The sequence below is a fragment of the Polypterus senegalus genome, chromosome 15 (genome assembly GCF_016835505.1).
Source record: "Polypterus senegalus isolate Bchr_013 chromosome 15, ASM1683550v1, whole genome shotgun sequence".
NCBI classification, from domain to species: Eukaryota; Metazoa; Chordata; class Cladistia; order Polypteriformes; family Polypteridae; genus Polypterus; species Polypterus senegalus.
Window position 1 is genome coordinate 10,527,072 of NC_053168.1, and position 19,418 is coordinate 10,546,489.

General features: G+C 43.6%; 1 protein-coding gene across 2 annotated transcripts in view; it reads left to right on the plus strand.

Moving 5' to 3' along the window:
- LOC120515896 (C-C chemokine receptor type 4-like) overlaps positions 1–13,538 on the plus strand; it is a 72,694-nt gene extending 59,156 nt beyond the window's left edge. For both annotated transcript variants that reach the window (XM_039737256.1, XM_039737255.1), the window contains exons 2-3: positions 4,428–4,582; positions 9,819–13,538. In XM_039737256.1, the coding sequence (XP_039593190.1) occupies positions 4,575–4,582; positions 9,819–10,872 (1,062 nt within the window). In that variant the 5' untranslated portion in view covers positions 4,428–4,574 and the 3' untranslated portion in view covers positions 10,873–13,538. The remainder of the gene's footprint in view (positions 1–4,427; positions 4,583–9,818) is intronic.
- Positions 13,539–19,418: the final 5,880 nt, after the last annotated feature.

Sequence of the window (19,418 nt, forward strand, 5' to 3'; positions counted from 1 at the left end):
TATCCTCTGGTTGACAGTGGAGGGTCTTCCCAACATTTCTGACCTCCTCGTGTCACACTGCTTCTTCCAGAACCCAATCCACCTCACCATTCCATGCGGTGTCGGTGTCTGCCGCTCCATGTGGCCTCTCTTAGCAGGTCTAAAGACTAAAGTCCAAGTGATCAGATGTCATCGGATTCCTCAGTCAGGTCTGGACATTACAATAAGACACACTTACAGTGTGTATTGTTATATCTGAGGTGAAAAATCCAGAGCAGCCATTTTGCTTTAAATGAAGGGAAGTATGGACTTTTCGAGTTCTAACCATGTCAAGAGTTACTTGATTCGAGGGATTAATTTTTTGGTGACGATATCCTGACAGACGCACACACATATACACAGGGACATCATGGCAAAAGAAGTCACACTGTGTGAATTCATTGACAATATGGAGTCCATGTTTTTTTTAACATTTTATCGAATTTATTAAAAACAAGCAAGTCAAACTTGACAAAACTAAATTCAAATCATGAGAAGGAGAGCAAGGCCAACAGCCAGAGTAAGACTTTAAGAGTGGAAAAGAGAGAGAAGAATCCTACTCCCCAATATAAATGCTTATTCTAAAATGTTATTTATCAGATCCTGCTAGGTTTTTAAAAAATTTTGCACAGATCCTCTAAGTGAGAATTTGAATTTTTCTAATTCCGTTATAGCGAAAATCTTTACAACGAAATTTTCATTACAACAAAGTATTTTTATGGTCCCAACAGTATCCTCATATGACGCAAGTCTATAGAAATCTTGTTACTACAAAGTACATTCAGCAGATACTTTCACTATAACGAAGTGCCCAAAAGACCTTGAAATGCCTGAATGAATCATCCGCAGAGCAGTTAGTTCTGTGGCCGCAGCTCAGTTGTGCACAACGATCCCCAACGGGGCCGGCTCTACGCTGGGGCAAGAGGGGGCAATGCCCCCCTTAAACAAACGTCCTGCCCCCTTAAATCAAACTTTTAGAGGATGAGAAAGAAAATAATAGATTACCCACAAACTGAATATGGACAGGTTTCCTCCGGGTGCTCCAGTTTCCTCCCACGGTCCAAAGACATGCAGGTTAGGTGGATTGGCGATTCTAAATTGGCCCTAGTGTGTGCTTGGTGTGTGGGTGTGTTTGTGTGTGTCCTGCGGTGGGTTGGCACCCTGCCCAGGATTGGTTCCTGCCTTGTGCCCTGTGTTGGCTAGGATTGGCTCCAGCAGACCCCTGTGACCCTGTATTCGGATTCAGCGGGTTAGAAAATGGATGTATGGATGGATGAATATGGACAAGATGTACTACTATAGTAGCTGAAAAATCCACTGGAAAAGGCACAAATGAGATGATAGGTTTCACCTCCTGTTCGCTCTTTCCCTTTGTGCTTTATTTGTGCGCAGCTCACACAGCACTCCGCAAAGATCCCCCACTCACCCTCCCCCCAGCTAAACATCCAATCACTGTCAGTATGCAAATGACCCGGTGTCAGGTTTCTCAGTAGGCAGGGCAGAGCAAAATGAGCTCGTCAACTGCAGGAGGCTTTGAGGAAGCAGCAAATCTCTGTCGTCAAAATCATAGCGACTCGTGAAATAATTACCAACAACTAAAAAAATACATCTATACTTGTACAGTCAATGGGGGACTAGTCCATTGTTCTTCTCATAGTTTCAGTCTGGTAGAGAAGTGTTTCTTTCTCGATCCCACAAGCACCACTGCTGCTGCATAGAGCCGACTGGAGGACCTGCGTCTGTCTGTCAGACCCCGACACAAAGCCCCCCCGCTCCAGCTTTCAACTCTGCATTCAACAGTTTTCTCGTTTCGTATACTGATGTAATCACAGAGATTTTAGTAAAGCTTATTTATTCACTTTCCACCCCAGCTTCCAGCAGCTCACAAAGGGAAAGTTAATGCTGTGAGATGCATCCTTTTTCCCAAGCTTTTAAAAAGTGTGGCGCTGCTCCTGCCTGTACCAACAGCAGTAGCAATGATCAGAGACAGCAACTAACATGTCTACTCCTGTGGCATCAACAGGCACTGCTTCTCCTGTACCTCTGCCAACAATTGCTGCCCCAAAGCAACCCGCTCAGCTACCCAGTGAGTTAAATGGTAATACACCATCCCAGCCAATACTGGGTAGTTACCCCAAACGTGTATTTGGTGGTACAACATTAAGATCATTCAATCTTGCCTGGTACCGCACACGACCATGGCTGGAGTACTCTGTTGTGTGGGACGCATGCTTCTGTTCCTCTGTCGGAAATATGGCAGCACAGTTAATGAGAGGGATGTAGATTTTACCTTAACTGGTTTTAACAACTGGAATGCAGCACTTGATCGAGACAAGGGGCTACAGAGGCTTGTGTCCAGCCACAACCATGTGCATGCTTCAACCATCTGGACTGAGCATAAAAGCAGAGAGGCCACGGGGGGGACTGTGGATTCAATGTTGGTTGGTAAAACACAACTTGAAAAAAACCATTACTATGTCAAGAGTATCGGTAGTGCTGTAAGGTTTCTGTGTAAATGAGTTGGGGCTTCGTGGGACTGCAGAAAACTTGAGACATGATGCAGCGGGGTAATGATGATGACATTGCTTCAGGTATTTTTCTAAAACTGATGGAATATACCTTAGAGAAGGATGAGAAGCTAGCACGCATTGCTAAGGGTGTCCCAAAAAATGCAAAATGCACATCTAAGGATATCCAAAATGAAATTATCCAAACACTGGCTGACATGGTGCTAGGAGAGGTCAGGAAAAAATATGAAAGTGCTGATTCTGCAGGGTTTTGCCTCAAAAGTGATGGGACCAGGGATAGGTGCAATGTAATAATACGGTTTGTCAGAAATTTTGTGCCAGAGGAGCATCTTATTGGGTTGCTTGACTTGCAACAACTTGATAAAGAGTCCATCACCTCTGAGATCCTGTTCCACCTTTGTGATGTTGGCTACAGTGCTGACAGTATACTGAGCCAGTGTTATGATGGGGTTAGAGGTGGTGTACAAACTCTGCTCCAAAAGAAGCTTGACAGATATTTCCCATATATCCACTGCTACAACCACCAAGTGCACTTAGTGGTTGTGCACGCCATGCATAGTGAGCCGTGTGCAAAAAGATTTTTAGCCTATCTAGTTCACTCTACAACTTTTTTCACCATTGGCTCAATAAACATGATGCACCTTGTCTAAAAAGGCTGCTTGAGATCAGATGGACAAGCCACTATGAGGTGACAAGGTGCCCAAATGAAGTCCAAATTTTGCCCTCAATTACAACTACATTACTACAACTATTACTACTTCTTTAACCCCCCCATATACTGTATAGTAGATATAGAAAGTACTGAAACCCCATTAAATTCATACATTTGCCAGTTTTGCAAAAACTGAAATGTCTAATTTTATGGAAGTATTCAGACCCTTTGTTACAGCCCCCCAAATTGTGCTCACATGCATTTTGTTTACTTTAAATGGATAAAAACTTCAATGAATGAGATATTGCAGGTTTTGATTTTAATGAATTTGGAAACCTGTCTGAAAACATGTCACATATTTGCATTGAATTTGTCATACAAATCTCATATGAATGGCTTATAACAGACACATATGCAGTGCAGGGTGCACTGCAAACGTTACCACAGACGTCGAAGTTAATAACTTAGATTTCACTCCATCTTAGATGGGTAGCTGGGTATCACAGATGGTGTGTATATATATATATATATATATATATATATATATATATATATATATATATATATATATATATATATATATATATGTGTGTGTGTGTGCTTGTATTCACCTTGCAATGAGCTGATGCTCCGTCCAGGGATTGTTTCTGCCTCGTGCCCAATGCTGGACACATGCCTGGATTGATGGCTTTAATCATTAAACATCCTTTTCAGAGATATTGCGGCAAGGTGTCCTCAGACTTTGATGGATGTTTCAGGCAATTCACAACATAGCGAAGCCGGACCTGTTCTCACCATGATGATATCTTCCACTGCCACCTGGTGGAATCTTCCAGAGTTACGTAACATGCGCTTGCAAGTATGAACAATACAACGCTTGGGTAGCAGTAGCCTCCACTGGAGCGCACATCGCGTTACGTGAAGCATAAACCTGGCCTTTTGATCAAATCCATGGAATTTAAGATGAAATTTAGCCACTTAAGATGAAATTTAAATGATTTAGCCACCACTACTACATTGTGTCTGTTAAACTACTCCAAAGTTAAGCCAGACGACTTCTAATTAAGACATCCAGCTACAAGTGAAGCATTCTGCCATTGCAGCCTTCCATGACTAGAGGAGGAGATCTTCACTGAATGATCCTTGTCTGCCCTCACCACAAGTTATGAATGACGTGGGATGTAGTATGGAATTCAACGTGACATTTTATATGTTATTTTGTCTTTTAGGGGACGTATTCTATGAAGATTTGTCCAATGGATGCCATATTGACACTTCGCTTGGCTTAACACCATTGAGGCCACTGTGTCCTGATGATGAGCGTCCACCACTGTGGATTTAGATAATTATTTTTTTTAATCAAGTCGCACAGCTGAATGCTCAGGTAAAATTTATGTTTGAGTACTTCAAGTAGAAGGTCCCATGTATCTGAGCTGGGTAAGTGGGTTAAGCAATGGATGGGTATAGAAGAGAACCAAGAACATGGCACAGGGTGAAGGCGCATGGTGTGCTAACACACTTAGCACTCATTTACTGGGCATCTTATCAGATTAAAATGAAGGCCAATAGTAAGGAGATGTTTCTTCTACATCTCTGGCAACAAAAAGTCATGCTGTATCTCCAGAATCTCCTCTCTTTGGACCACCCAAGTGTGGTCCTCACACTTCATTAGCAGAGAATTTGCTTCACTGGGCCTCAGAATCGTCTCCACTTATTAACGAGCTGCAGCAGAGACACTGGCCAACTGTCCATGGTCATTGGAGATCTCTGCACCAAACAGCTCTAAAAGTAGTCTTCAGGAAAAAACAAATCTATCAGGTATCTTATGGCTGCACTAAATGAAACCCGCCAGGGGAATCACAAACACCTGTGACGCCAATTGTCCCAAACATGACGGTGCCCTGAAATGGGGGGAACCGTGTAGAAAACGTGGTGCGTGAGCGAAATTTCCTCAAATCCCCTTCAATGAAAGTCTGCAATGTGATCTTTACTCAGGTCATGAGGTAAATGTGCCCCCAACATTGTGGAGGACATTATATGTCAGGGTGGCGCTGGGCTTCTTATTACAAAAGGACACAATCAGAACATTTAGTGCACAAATGATGATTCATTTTGGGTTTTTTGAAACCAACAGAGGGTCACTATTGTACATATAACATAATTAATATTTGGTCAAATGTCCCTGAGTACACATCGTCTCAATCAGACACTTCTGCTAGCCTATCAACAAACTTCTAGATGAGTTCTAGTTGGATATTTGGCCACGTTGGTGGAGTTCAACCCAATTTATTGGTTTCCTGATAAAGAATGGACTTCTAAGCACAGTCCTCATATTTTCAATAGGGTTGCGGTCAGGGCTTTGGGAAGGCCATTCCAAACGTTTGATGTTAGCCTGATTTAGCCATTCCAACACTAACTTTGCTGTGGGTTTAAGGTTCAACCTTCTAGCTGATGGTCTGATGGTCTAGGGTTTCGCTGAAGAACTCTGAGATTATTCTTCTTCTTCATTATTCCATCCACAGTTCCACTTTCAGCACAACAGCCCCAAGAACACGAGGCTACCACCACCATGCTTTGCAGCAGGCACAGTGTTCTTGGAGTTGAATGCCTCATTCTTTCCCCTCCAAACACACCCAAAAACAACTTCATCTTTGCATCATCTGACCATAAAACATCCCACATTTTTCACTATCCATGTGATCAGCCACAAACTTTAGTCAAGTTGAAGGAGTCGATTTTGGAGCAGCCACCTCTCAGCTCATGGTGATGTAAAACTTGTTCGACTGAGGACATTGGCACTGGTGTTCCATAACTTCCAGTTCATGGCAGACCTGTTTCCTGGTGGTTGTTGGAATGAATCTGACCATACGGATCAAATTCCTCCCAGTCGAGGGTGATAGTTTAGTTCTTCATCCATTAACTACAGCTTCAAATTACTTGTACTTATGAACATCTGTTTGAATTAATGATCTTGGGATGTGAAGTTTGTTCAGAGATGGCTTCACGAGACCCTTTGTCACATCTGCGTTGACATCCTTGGACTTTCCCATTGTAATGTGTGTCGGTCAGTCCAATGTGGTCAGATGAGCTGCACAGTGAAGCGACCAGCTGTAGTCACTCCTGATCAGTAGAAGACGGGGTAAGACACATTTTCAGAACTGTCAGCACCACCTCATTAATAATCTAAGCAGGTATGTGTGGTGTACAAATATAAGACAACAACAACAACAACATTTATTTATATAGCACATTTTCATACAAAACAGTAGCTCAAAGTGCTTTACATATTAAAGAATAGAAAAATGAAAGACATAATTATAAAAAATAAATCAACATTAACATCGAATAAGAGTAAGGTTCAATGGCCAGGGGGGACAGAAAAAAAAAAAAAAAAGACAAGACAAGATGGAGTGCTGGGACACCTCAAAGGTGACCCCTGTATAATATGATGGAAAAAAATAAAATAACAAAAGATAGCAAATATTGATAAGGTCTTTTCAGACTGGAGTCAAACAACAGACCCCTTTAGAAGAAGCCAGACCAAAAAGGGGCGGGGCTGGGAACCTGAGACCTGGAAGTGACATCAGCTCAGGCTGTTGGTCATCTTAGTTGTAGGGGAGGAAGGAGGAGAAGCACTAGGCAACAGCGCCATCCCTCGACTCGGGGTTTAATTCTTCCAGGGCGGATGTCGACTTTTGTAAACAGGAGGGGTTGAGGGTGGTAATCAACTGCACATGGTGACAAAACTCAACGTACCAGTTTAGTTTGACTTGCTTTGCTAGAAGGAAAGCTTTGTTGATCTGATTCAGATTCCCTGCACTCGCATTGTAACAATCACCTGATACGGGACGCGATTACTACACTTCACCACCTGAGAAAAAACTGGACGATATTTGAAGGATAAAATAGCATTAACATATTTGGCCCCTCTTCTCCCCTATATGCGCCCCCCAAATCATGGCAAAAATCAGAAGGAGGTTGGACTGGTTAAGTATATTATAATCCATCCAGTATCCAACCCACTATATCCTACCCTACAGGGTCACGGGGGTCTGCTGGAGCCAATCCCAGCCAACACAGGAAACAAACCCCGGGCAGGGTGCCAGCCCACCACAGGGCACACGCACACACACACCAAGCACACACTAGGGACAATTTTAGAATCGCCAATGCACCTAACCTGCATGTCTTTGGACTGTGGGAGGAAACCCACCCAGACACGGGAAGAACATGCTAACTCCACACAGGGAGGACCCGGGAAGCGAACCCAGGTCTCCTTACTGCGAGGCAGCAGCGCTACCCACTGCGCCACCGTTGCCCGCCCATATTATAATCCAATCAATACATTTACTTGAATGGTGCCTAAGTGCTCATTTGTGATCCCTTTCCCCCAGACGCCATCCCCAGCAGCCAAATGTTAATCCCCAGTTTAAAACAGACATAAAGAAAAAAGACCTCAGAAAATAGAAAGATTTAAAGTAGTCCATGACAAGGCGAAGAAACCTGCAGTGCAGTTCCTACTGTATGATGACAAGTCAAGTCAAGTTGGGGAGCATGCACTGGTACAGTGTGTTACTGCACCCACTATGCGATGAAACAACTCTGGATCCCGGTTGGCAACCCCCCAGGCAGACACACAATCCAGTCCCACCCTCCAGAAATGACCCTCTATGTGCTGCAGCCAGGTGTTACGTGAGCGACCCCTTGGCCTGGTCCAGCCACTCGGGTCCCCAATAATGAGGATCTTACAAGCTGGATCACACTTGGGGAAACACGCCACATGGCTGCAGTGCTGTAACTGAGGCTCCCTCACAATGCAGGTCATGTGCCTCATTCAGGACTCCATGAGGAACACAAAGTCAAACCAACGGCAGCCAAGGATTCTCTGAAAAGACACAGTATTGAAGGAGTTCAGTCTTCATCTCGGATCACTGGATAGCATTCATGTCTGGCAACCATATAGCAAGACAGGCATCACCAGGACTGTAAAGACTTGGACCTTCGTCCTTTTTCACAGATATCAGGAGCGTCACACACCCCTTTCCTGCGACCTCATGACCCCCCCATGCTCTCCCAATCTGTCTACTGACTTCATAGGAAGAGTCACCAGAGACATGAATGTCACTGCCGAGGTAAGTAAACCTCTTGACGAGGTCGACACTCTCTCCGCAGACAGCCACACTGCTGATGGCCGTGACCAAGAGCTCATTAAAGGCCTGGCTCTTTGGTTTTTATCAGGACCCTCGCAAGCCCAGACACTCAGACTCCTCACTCAGTCTCTCGAGACCCCTGATCAGAGCCTCCATTTACTGTATGAAGAAGTGAAAAAAAAAATCAGTCCTCAGGTGAAAATAGCTTCCCGAAGAAAACGGGTGCACCCAGAGAACCTCAACCCCTGGCCTCTTCTCGGGGATTCGTCACACTGTTTCAACTTCGGGGTGGCCACCCACAAATAGCACACGTCCGTGGGTGAAGTCTGATCCTGAAGATTCTTTAGGGCGTAGCCTTGCCTTCTGCTTTTTTCTTTTATCCTCCTCCTCGATCCGCCATTCCCCTTAAAAAGAAAAGATTCCCGCCAAAACATCCTTTCCCTGCTTAGTTGTTATAGCAACATGACAACGGCAACTGGCAGCTGGAATCCTTACCGTTGAGGGGTCCTCCCAGCACTTGGTCATCCACAAAAGTGCCTGAATAGATATTCCTTAGACTCCCTCCCAGCCAAAGTGATGGCCAGTCCAGAAAGACGACCCGCTTGACGTGTTATGTAGCCTTGCTACGCCGTGAGTAGTTAAGCGCAAACAATGGCAAAAATGGCATCAACATCTGGCAAGAGAGAGGAGCAAATGCTCAAAGCAAAATACTCTTTGGATGACGTTTTGCATAATATTGCTGAATTGGACTCTGACTTTTCTAACTCTGGAAATTGAGATTGAAAACAAAAGTGAGGTGCCAGTTATCAGCTGGTTGGCCCCCAGCTAATCGATCCCTAGCTGATCGTGGTCCTGAACGTGTTGGTATGGCTGACGTGCCAACAGCAATGTTCGCCTGGGAGGACTGCCACTTACATTACACAGTGGTACAAACTAAACTGCGTTGCACTGTGAGTGTGGCCATTGCTGTTGTCCACGCCATGCGAAGACAGCCTGGCAGCCAGCCTACTAGTTGGGAGAGGCTCGAGCCACAAGAGACAGCGAGCTGGCGGCCACAGCACACAGCAACAGATGTTTTATGGTGATTTATGTGTGAAACCATTGCTTTGTGTGCCTTTCAGAAAATTGCTTTTTTTGGAAAAAATATTTAGCCCACAAAGAGTTAATTACTGTTAGATAAGCCTTCAAGTTGTCACCCAAGTGGATATTTATGACCCTGTGATGGCTTTAGATGACCCACAATAATTTGAACTTTGTGCGCTAGATTTCTCTTTCATTTTTTTTGTATGTTGTGCAATCATCTGAGAAAGGACAATTGTAGAAATCATTGAATGTTTCAATGCCGCTGTGACCTATGTCTCCGTTAAATGAATGTATAAAAACTTTTTCACCGCGACTGTAGATGTGCTCAGGCTGATGTGTGAATATACACCAGAGATCTGATGACCCTTTTTTTTCTTTTATCAACAGGAATCCAATAATGGAAACTTCAACATTTTATTTTTATGACTTTAATTCCACATTCACATGGGATGAGGATGACAATAATCCATGTGTGAAGGATAAGATTGCATCGAAATTCCTGCCAGTGTTTTACTCGATGTTGTTCATCATTGGACTTGTAGGAAACGCCTTGGTGTTGTACATCGTGACGCAATGCGTGAGGCTCAAGAGCATGACCGATGTGTCTTTCCTGAACCTGGCCATTTCAGATTTGCTCCTCGTCATTTCGCTGCCGTTTCTGGCCTATTACGCCGCTGATCAGTGGATTTTTGGAGACGCCATGTGTAAAATAATCATGGGGTTGTACCACGTGGGCTTCTATGGAGGGATCTTCTTTGTCACCCTGATGAGCATCGACAGATACCTCGCAGTAGTGCACGCGGTGTATGCCATTCGAGCGAGGACTGTGTTTTACGGCACCATTGCAAGCTCTGCAGTTTGGGTGATTTCGGTGGCAGTTTCTTTTCCTGAAATTTTATACAATAAGGTCATATATGACAACATCACCACTTGCAGACCCCAGTATCCACCTTTTAAACGAAAAACCTTAAAAATTGCCAGTATGTTTAAGATGAACATTTTAGGGCTTTTGATTCCCCTTGCAATTATGTGTTTTTGCTCCATCATGATAATCAAACGGCTTCTACGGTGCCATTCTGTAAAACGGGAAACCATCAAGCTCGTTTTCTTTATCGTGGGGGCCTTTTTCATTTTCTGGACGCCGTACAATATCGCTTCGTTTTTGGATGCCCTGCAGACATTCGGAATATTCAATGACTGCAAGTCGAATAAAAATATCGACCTGACGCTTCAGGTGACGGAGGTCATCGCCCACATCCACAGCTGTTTGAACCCGTACTTTTACATATTTGTGGGGGAAAAATTCAAAAGGCACTTCATCAGAATGATTGCCAAAGTGCCCTTCTTGAAGTGCAGCCTGCTGAAGCCGCATTTGCCATCAACCGTCAGTTCGTTTTATTCACAGTCTACTAGTGTAGCGGAGAACAGTGTGGCTTTGTGAATACGTTTATTTGAGACTAACAGCCGGCCACATTTGAGTCCATACATCGCTACTAATGCTTCATTTAGACTGCTGGTTAAAGTGACTCGATTTTGAATTTTGGTTCCTATCCAGTCTTTTGCCTGACTGTTTGAGATGAAATCTGATATGGCAGCATACCAGCATCCACCCTGAGTCTGCAGAATTAATAAAAAATAAATCATCAGACAGATGCAATTAAACAGACAACCATGAATACCTCCTACATGCCACCCTGTGACTTCCAATGGTTGGCAGTGCCCAATGCTAGCAAATGAGAAGACTTTAACCTCAGGCCATCACTTACAATACGCCTGTCAGTCGTGACACAACTGGTGATGACAGTCACAACATACACATCGTGATCATTATGTCATGGCATATCATGTTCTAACTTGCTTAATGCAGAAAAAGGTTGTGGGGGTTAGGGTGAGGGGTTTCTGGAGCCCAAACCAACTATTAGAATGGGGCACAAGGCAGGAATAAACCCAGCACAGGGGGCCAGTCCATCACAGCATCAATTGAACTGTAGTCGATTTAATGATCAGAAATTAAGAGTTGCAGATTCTCTCCAATAACCCTTAGATAGACAGACAGACAGTCAGATGGGGGAGCCCTGACCTTAACCGTAATGAGATAATTGTACGTTTTCAGTGGGTCCAGTATAAGGATGTTTCTAGATAGCGTCGCAGGAGGTACAGCTTAAAATGGGTTTGTCAAGAAGGATGTAAGTCGGGTGTAGTGTTGGTATTGGGCCTGGGTAGGCCGATGCCCACCAGTTTTTTTAATTGTTTTGTAGCGTACAATTATTTTTTAACATACATGGATTTTAATATACATCTCCCTTGATTAATTAATTATAAACCTGCTCGGCAAAATTGACAGAAAAGACAAAATGTACTACCTAAACAGTTAATTGAACTCTTAAAAAGTATTTATATACGTGTATAAATGGATGGCTGGGTGATCCAGTTCCCTCACAAGTCCCACAGGTTAGGAATTGGCGATATTGTATTAACCCTGGTGCGTGCGTTTGTGTGTGTTTGTGTTTGCTCTGTGACAGACTGGTGACCTATCCAGTGTTTGTTATTGCCTTGCGCCCTATGTTGGCTGGGATAGGCTCCAGTGCCCCCCTCAACCCTGTTCAGGAATAAGCGGGCTACAAAATGACTGACTCAAAATGATTTTACTGAGCATGACTACCTATCAGAAATAAGACTGACTTTCAGTTCTACCAACCACAAAAACGTAAAGCATCCAGTGTACACAGAAGGCTCTCAATCAGTAGCTTACTGAACAGAACAGTTACGCATGTACGTCCTGCTGGAGGGAAATGTGAACAATACAAGAGAAACATGAACAATGTCTCGACAAACAAAGCAAACCAAAGAGAAGCACAAAATGTTCAACAGTCCGATGTCAGCAGTGAAACCTTTGGTGATTCCCCAATGGCAAATGAAAACGCTGCCGCTATGCACTAATTCTAGCGATGAGTTTACTACTAACACTACTTATCAAGAGTGATAGAATGTCTACAACACACTCTGCCGCCGATGTCGAAGGATTGGCCAGGTCACGAATGTGTCTGATATTCACCAGCCACCAACTCAGTCTGCAACTTCTGTTACGGTCATTAAAGGGGTGCAGCTTTGCGTCAGCTCATTGCTACGTAGCTCTGTGATTGGATAGCAAAAGACGTTTTTTGACAAAAATATCCAGACATTTTGATGATAACCTAACTTGTGGATTCAGAGACTGAAATCGTGTCACACATCAAGTGTGTTCAAAACATGAGTCAAGTAAAACTCAGAAGGGACAGTACTTTGTAGATATAGAAATAACAAGAAATGCCATAACTGTTGCCAAAAAAAAATCTTTCTGCTGTTATGTAACATTATTATTCAAATTTATAGCATATTATTTGGGTGCTGCCAATTGAATAGTGAATAAGCGACTCTTTGGGGTTGATTTATTTGTAAATCGTACTCTGAAGGAGTTCGTGCCTCACCAGCCATGAACCTCACCGCACGTCACTGGTGGCAGCATAAATCATTGTACAAGTTAATAGCCCTCTATTTAGCCTGCCAGCCTAACAGGTAGCTTACAGTGATGGTGACAGTACAAGCATCATTTTATTGTGCAGTCCCATATAACGTTAAACGTATAAGTGGCCAATGAAACAAACCAACTAGTCTAATATAATCACAAAATTCAACGACATCAAAGCATAACGATTATCTTTAACCACGATTCTTGGTTACATTATCCTCGCCAACACACACCGAAAAACCCAGTATTACCAACCAACCAAGGCACAATGTCAATGAGTTTCTCCAGTGAGAGTATGGAGAACTCTTTTAACTTTTTTGCCTTCTGACTAGACTTTATACAGTATAGTGCCTTTCAAGGCAAACACCACACCAAAGCAAATATGCAGGACTTTTACAAGGTTATCTGCATTTCTACAACTTGAGCACCTGCAGGTCAGGTGGATCACTCAGGGTCATCCCGTAAGTCACTCATGTGAGTTGAATGAGTAATTACATCATTTTATATTGTGTCTGTCCAGGTGACCATCATTTTCAGGAATAGATAGATAGATAGATAGATAGATAGATAGATAGATAGATAGATAGATAGATAGATAGATAGATAGATAGATAGATAGATAGATATGAAAGGCACTATGATAGATAGATAGATAGATAGATAGATAGATAGATAGATAGATAGATAGATAGATAGATAGATATGAAAAGCACTATGATAGATAGATAGATAGATAGATAGATAGATAGATAGATAGATAGATAGATAGATAGATAGATAGATAGATAGATCTACAGCACCTTTCATAATGGGGCGGCATGGTGGCGCAGTGGTAGCGCTGCTGCCTCGCAGTAAGGAGACCTGAGTTTGCTTCCCGGGTCCTCCCTGTGTGGAGTTTGCATGTTCTCCCCGTGTCTGTGTGGGTTTCTTCTGGGAGCTCCAGTTTCCTCCCACAGTCCAAAGACATGCAGGTTAGGTGCATTGGTGATCCTAAATTATCCCTAGAGTGTGCTTGGTGTGTCTTGTGGTGGCCTGGCACCCTGCCCAGGATTTGTACCTGCCTTGTGCCCTGTGTTGGATGGGATTGGCTCCAGCGGACCCTGTGACCCTGTGTTAGGATATAGCGGACAATGACTGACTGACTGACTAACTGACCTTTCATGATTACAACTTTACAGGTATGTTACAGTTATGCCCACCTTCTACAGTTGGTATATTCTCAGATGAAGGGACTTATTCAGGGTCACACTGAGTCAGTTTCCTTGTGCATTGCAATCCAACACATAAACTACCAGGACAAGACAGTCCAAGGCTCCTGTGTGTGAAACATAAAGACTTGTAAAGATGCCATTCTGTTGTTTGTAGATGAGGACATTTCTATGAAAGATGACTTCAGTGCTTTTGTTTGAAAGAATTGTAACTTCCTCCTTTTCATCTTCCTCATCTGAAGTTTTTTTTATCTTGCTTCTTACAATGAAACTGTAAATCAGTGGATATGAAACAGCAGTGTGCTTGTGTGTGTCTCTAAATGAAAGATTGATCAGGGTAAACATTGAATATCCTGTTGCTTATACAGTGAGTGTAAATTAAGGTTTATTTTAATTACTTTAATATAAGGACTTGGAATGTATTATTTTCTTAACTTTCAAACAGGCATATTTTTATTCTTTTTAATAAATACATTTTATATGCACCTTGTTTTTGCTTGAATATATCTGACATTGCTATATTAAGTCCACCCACTCGTTAATGCAAATCTCCACCTCAGCCAATCATGTTGCTGCAGCTCACTCTGCACAGCATTTCAGATGGGGACATTTGTTGTTTCTGTCCATCAGTCTCCAATCAATAACCCATAATGACAAAGTGACGACAGGTTTTTAGAAAGGTTTGCAAATTTAATAAAACTCAAAAATTGAAATCTCTCATTCCTAGGAGTACAGGTATTCCGACCCTTGTGAAAGACCCCATCGAGGAAGACAGGAATAGTTCAATTAGATTTTTATTCAGTCACAGATGAGTACGTGGATTCTACATTCCAAGGCAGAAGAGCAAAATTCCATTTTTCGATTGGCTTTTCATAATTTCTTCTTCCTCCCACTTCCCCTTACTTAATCAAAAAGCATAATAAGCATTTTATTTTATTACACTAATGTTCTTATTTTTTTTTTTACTTGTCAGATAGACCCTAAAGAAGGAAAGGTCATCTTTCCTGTGTCTAATGGAGGCATTCTAAATAAAGTTGTTGTATTCGGTCAGCTTACCACACCCTGTCTTATGACAGACGCCTGTATGAATAACCTGCCATTACAGCAAAACGGCTTTGTCAGCTATTAACCCTAAGTAGCTTGCAAGCAGTTTATTTTTCTTTCAGACCCTTTACTGTGGCACTCCAAGTTGTGGTCAGGTGTGGCCTGTTTGCCGAGACGTGTCCAGAACTTGACTGGAGTCCACCTGTGGCAAACTGAACTGACTGAACATCATTTAGAGATGCACATGTGTGTCCCTGTATGTAGAGGGTCCCACAATTCACAATGCATGTTTGGACAAAAACCAAGCTATGAAGTCCAAGGAACTCACTGTAGACCACTGAGATTAAATTGTGGTGAGTCACAGATCAGGGCTGAAGGGTGGGGAGTCAAACCATTTCTAAAGCTTTTAGTGTCACCAGAAGCACAGTGATCTAAAATATTGCAAAATAGAAGAAGTCAGGAATTACCAGGACTCTTCCTAGAGTTGACTATCTGGCCCAACTGAGTAAGAAGGGCCTTGGTCAGGGATGTGACTGAGAACCCAATGGTCACTCTAACAGAGCTTCAGAAGTTCTCTGCTGTGATGAGAGGCCCTGTCAGAAGGATGACCATCTCAGTAGCCCTCCATCAATCAGATGTTTATGGCAGAGTGACTGGACAGGAGTAAAAGGCATATGACAGTTTAAAGGACTCTGAGCACACAAGGAGAAAGACTCTCTGGTCTGATGAGACAAAATTGAACCCTTGGGCAGAACTTCAAGCGCTATATCTGGTGAAGAGCAGCAATGCTCATCATCTGCCTAAGGCCATCCCGACAGCGTGTCAGCAGAGTAGGAGCTGAACCCAGGGAGTTGTAGATAGATAGATAGATAGATAGATAGATAGATAGATAGATAGATAGATAGATAGATAGATAGATACTTTATTAATCCCAAAGAGAAATTCCCATACTCCAGCAGCAGCATACTGATAAAAACAATATTTAATTAAAAAGTGATAACAATGCAGGTATAACAGACAATAACTTTGTATAATGTTAACGTTTACCCCCCCCCGGGTGAAATTGAAGAGTCGCATAGTGTGGGGTCTCCTCAATCTGTCAGTGGAGCAGGACGGTGACAGCAGTCTGTCTCTGAAGCTGCTCCTCTGTCTGGAGATGATCCTGTTCAGTGGATGCAGTGGATTCTCCATGATTGACAGGAGTCTGCTCAGCGCCCGTCGCTCTGCCACCGATGTCAAACTGTCCAGCTCCATGCCTACAATAGAGCCTGCCTTCTTCACCAGTTTGTCCAGGCGTGATGCGTCTCTCTTCTTTGTGCTGCCTCCCCAGCATAGAAGAGAGTGCTCACCACAACTGTCTGATAGAACATCTGCAGCATCTTATTGCAGATGTTGAAGGATGCCAGCCTTCTAATGAAGTATAGTCGGCTCTGTCCTCTCTTACACAGAACATCAGTATTGGCAGTCCAGTCCAATTTATCATCCAGCTGCACTCCTAGGTCTGCATCCTCTGCAAGTGGAGTATCAGGGCGATCCAGTGTGCCACCAAATCAAGTCAAGTCAAGCTGGGGAGCATGAACTGGTACAGTGTGTTGCCGCACCAACTACACGACAAAACAATTCGGGATCCCTGTTGGCAACCCCCCAGGCAGACACGCAGTACAGTCCCACCCTCTGGAAATGACCCTCTATCTGCCGCAGTCAGGTGTTAACGTAGGTGACCCCTTGGCTTGGTCCAGCCACTTGGGTCCCCAACAATGAGGATCTTATGAGCTGATCACCCTCAGGGAAACGCACTACACAGGTCATGTGCCTCATTCGGGACTCCATGAGCAACACAAAGTCAAACCAGAGGCACCCAAGGATTTTCCGGAGAGACACACATGAAGGAGTCCAGTCTTCATCTCAGGTCACCGGATAGCGTCCATATCTCGCAATCATATAGCAAGACAGGAAGCACCAGGACTCTAAAGACTTGGACCTTCGTCATTTGGCAGAGATATCAGAAGCACCACACACCCGTTTCCAGCGACCTCATGAACCCCCGTTCTCTCCCAATCTGTCTACTGACTTCATAGGAAGAATCACCAGACACATGAATGTCACTGCCAAGGTAAGTAAACCTCTCGACGAGGTCAACACTCTCTCCACAGACAGACACACTGCTGATGGCCGTGCCCAAGAGGTCATTAAAGACCTGGATGTTGTTTTTATCAGGAACCTCGCAAGCCCAGACACTCAGACTCCTCACTCAGTCTCTCAAGAGCCATCAGAGCCTCCATTGACTCCGTGAAGATCACAGCATCGTCAGCAAAGTCAAGATCCGTGAATCTTTCTTCACCAACAGATGCCCCACCGCCACTGGACCCCACGACGCTGTCCAACACCCAGTCCACACAAACATTGAGCAGAGTAGGAGCAGAACACACCCTTGATGAACCACAGAATAAACTGGGAAAAACACAGAGGGTCTGCCTCCTCTCTGCACAGCACTCACAATACCAGTGTACAGGCCGGCCATGATATCCAGCAACCTCGAGGTGCCACCAAGCTACTCCACAGTTAGTATAACAGAAAGGAATCCGTGAGCTGACATAAAATTCATGGGTGCCAGGTAGGACTCAACCAGTAAGGATGGCAGTTGATCACAGGGCCCACCCACTGTATATATATAGCCAATCAGAAATCTCCAGACAGCCTGGCCTTCAGATCTCTGGGGATGTGGGAAGAAACACCAAAGGGCAGTCGAGTAACCTCTGACTCAGGGTAAACGGAGTCATCTGAGGGGATGAACCAACTGGGAGCACAGGGTGCCGCAGAAGATCTGGAGGTGTGGTGGAAGCATGCTGAAGGAACAAAAGGTCCTTCAGCACCACACCAACTGTCTGGAATAAGGCAACTGAACCCATTGTTCCATTTCTCACATCACCAAGGTTGTTACAATATTGTTTTGTACAATAAATCAATCAGAGTTTATTGACAGGGACACTGTGCGGTATAAATGGTACAGTCCAGTGGATGAGACATCCGAGGTCCTGACTCTCTATGGTCATAAAAGATCTCCAGGCATCTTTTCTGAAGAGTAGGATGTTTCCCAATGTCCTGGCTAAACTGCCCACCACGGCCTGGTCATTCTGGCCTTCTAATCACCCCTCTTGTCTAATTGGCTAACTATCTCTCACAACTTCAACACCTAATAGCTAATGTGTGGTGAGCGTAGGAGCACAAAATGGTGGTGGTTGAAGTGGTTCCTACTTCTCTATGAAAAGCTCTTTGAGTGTCTGGAAAAGCACTGTATAAATGCAATGTCTTCTTCTTCTGCATGCTTACATAGGGCATCATTGTTTTTCTACATTCAGGGGCAACTGGGCAAAAGACATTTCGATGAAAAGACAACTCAGTGAAAGACAATTTGGTGAAAAAACAACTCGGTGAAAAGACAACTCTGCGACATCCTTTACCAGTTAGGTAATAGTTAGGTTCACAGAGATTTTTTAATGATATTTAACTGACAACGTAGGGCGCCAGAAAATCCACAGAATCACCTGCTTTATGAGAGTCCCAATACAACAACAACAATAACATTTATTTCTATAGCGCATTTTCATACCAACAGTGTAGCTCAAAGTGCTTTACATGAGCAAGAAAGAGAAAAAAGACAAAATAAATAATTAAAATTAGGGAACACAAATTAACATAGAATAAAAGTAAGGTCCGATGGCCAGGGAGGAGAGAAAAAACAAAAAAAAAACTACAGACGGCTGGAGAAAAAAATAAGATCTGAAGGGGTTTTGAGGCCACGAGACCACCCAGCCCACTCTAGGCATTGTACCTCACATATATGACCTCAATCAGTCCTCATGGTATTCAGGGTTCTCATGGAAGAATTTGATGATGACGGTCACGTGGACTTCTGGCCTTTAAACCACCAATGGAAGGACATCACGGTGCTTTGATTAGGTGGTGGTGGCGCAGGTCGCCACCACAGAAAAACGGAAAAAGGACAGAAGAGAAAGTAGGGATTAGTACGGATTGTGGAGCCACCATGAATAATAATGATAATTAATTAAATATACAGAGCATCAGGATTTAACTAAGATGACGCTATGAGAAAGCCAGGTTAAAGTAATGAGTTTTCAGCAGTGCTTTAAAGAGCTCCACTGTATCAGCCTGGCAAATTCCTATTGGCGAGATATTCCAGATTTTAGGTGCATAATAGCAGAAGGC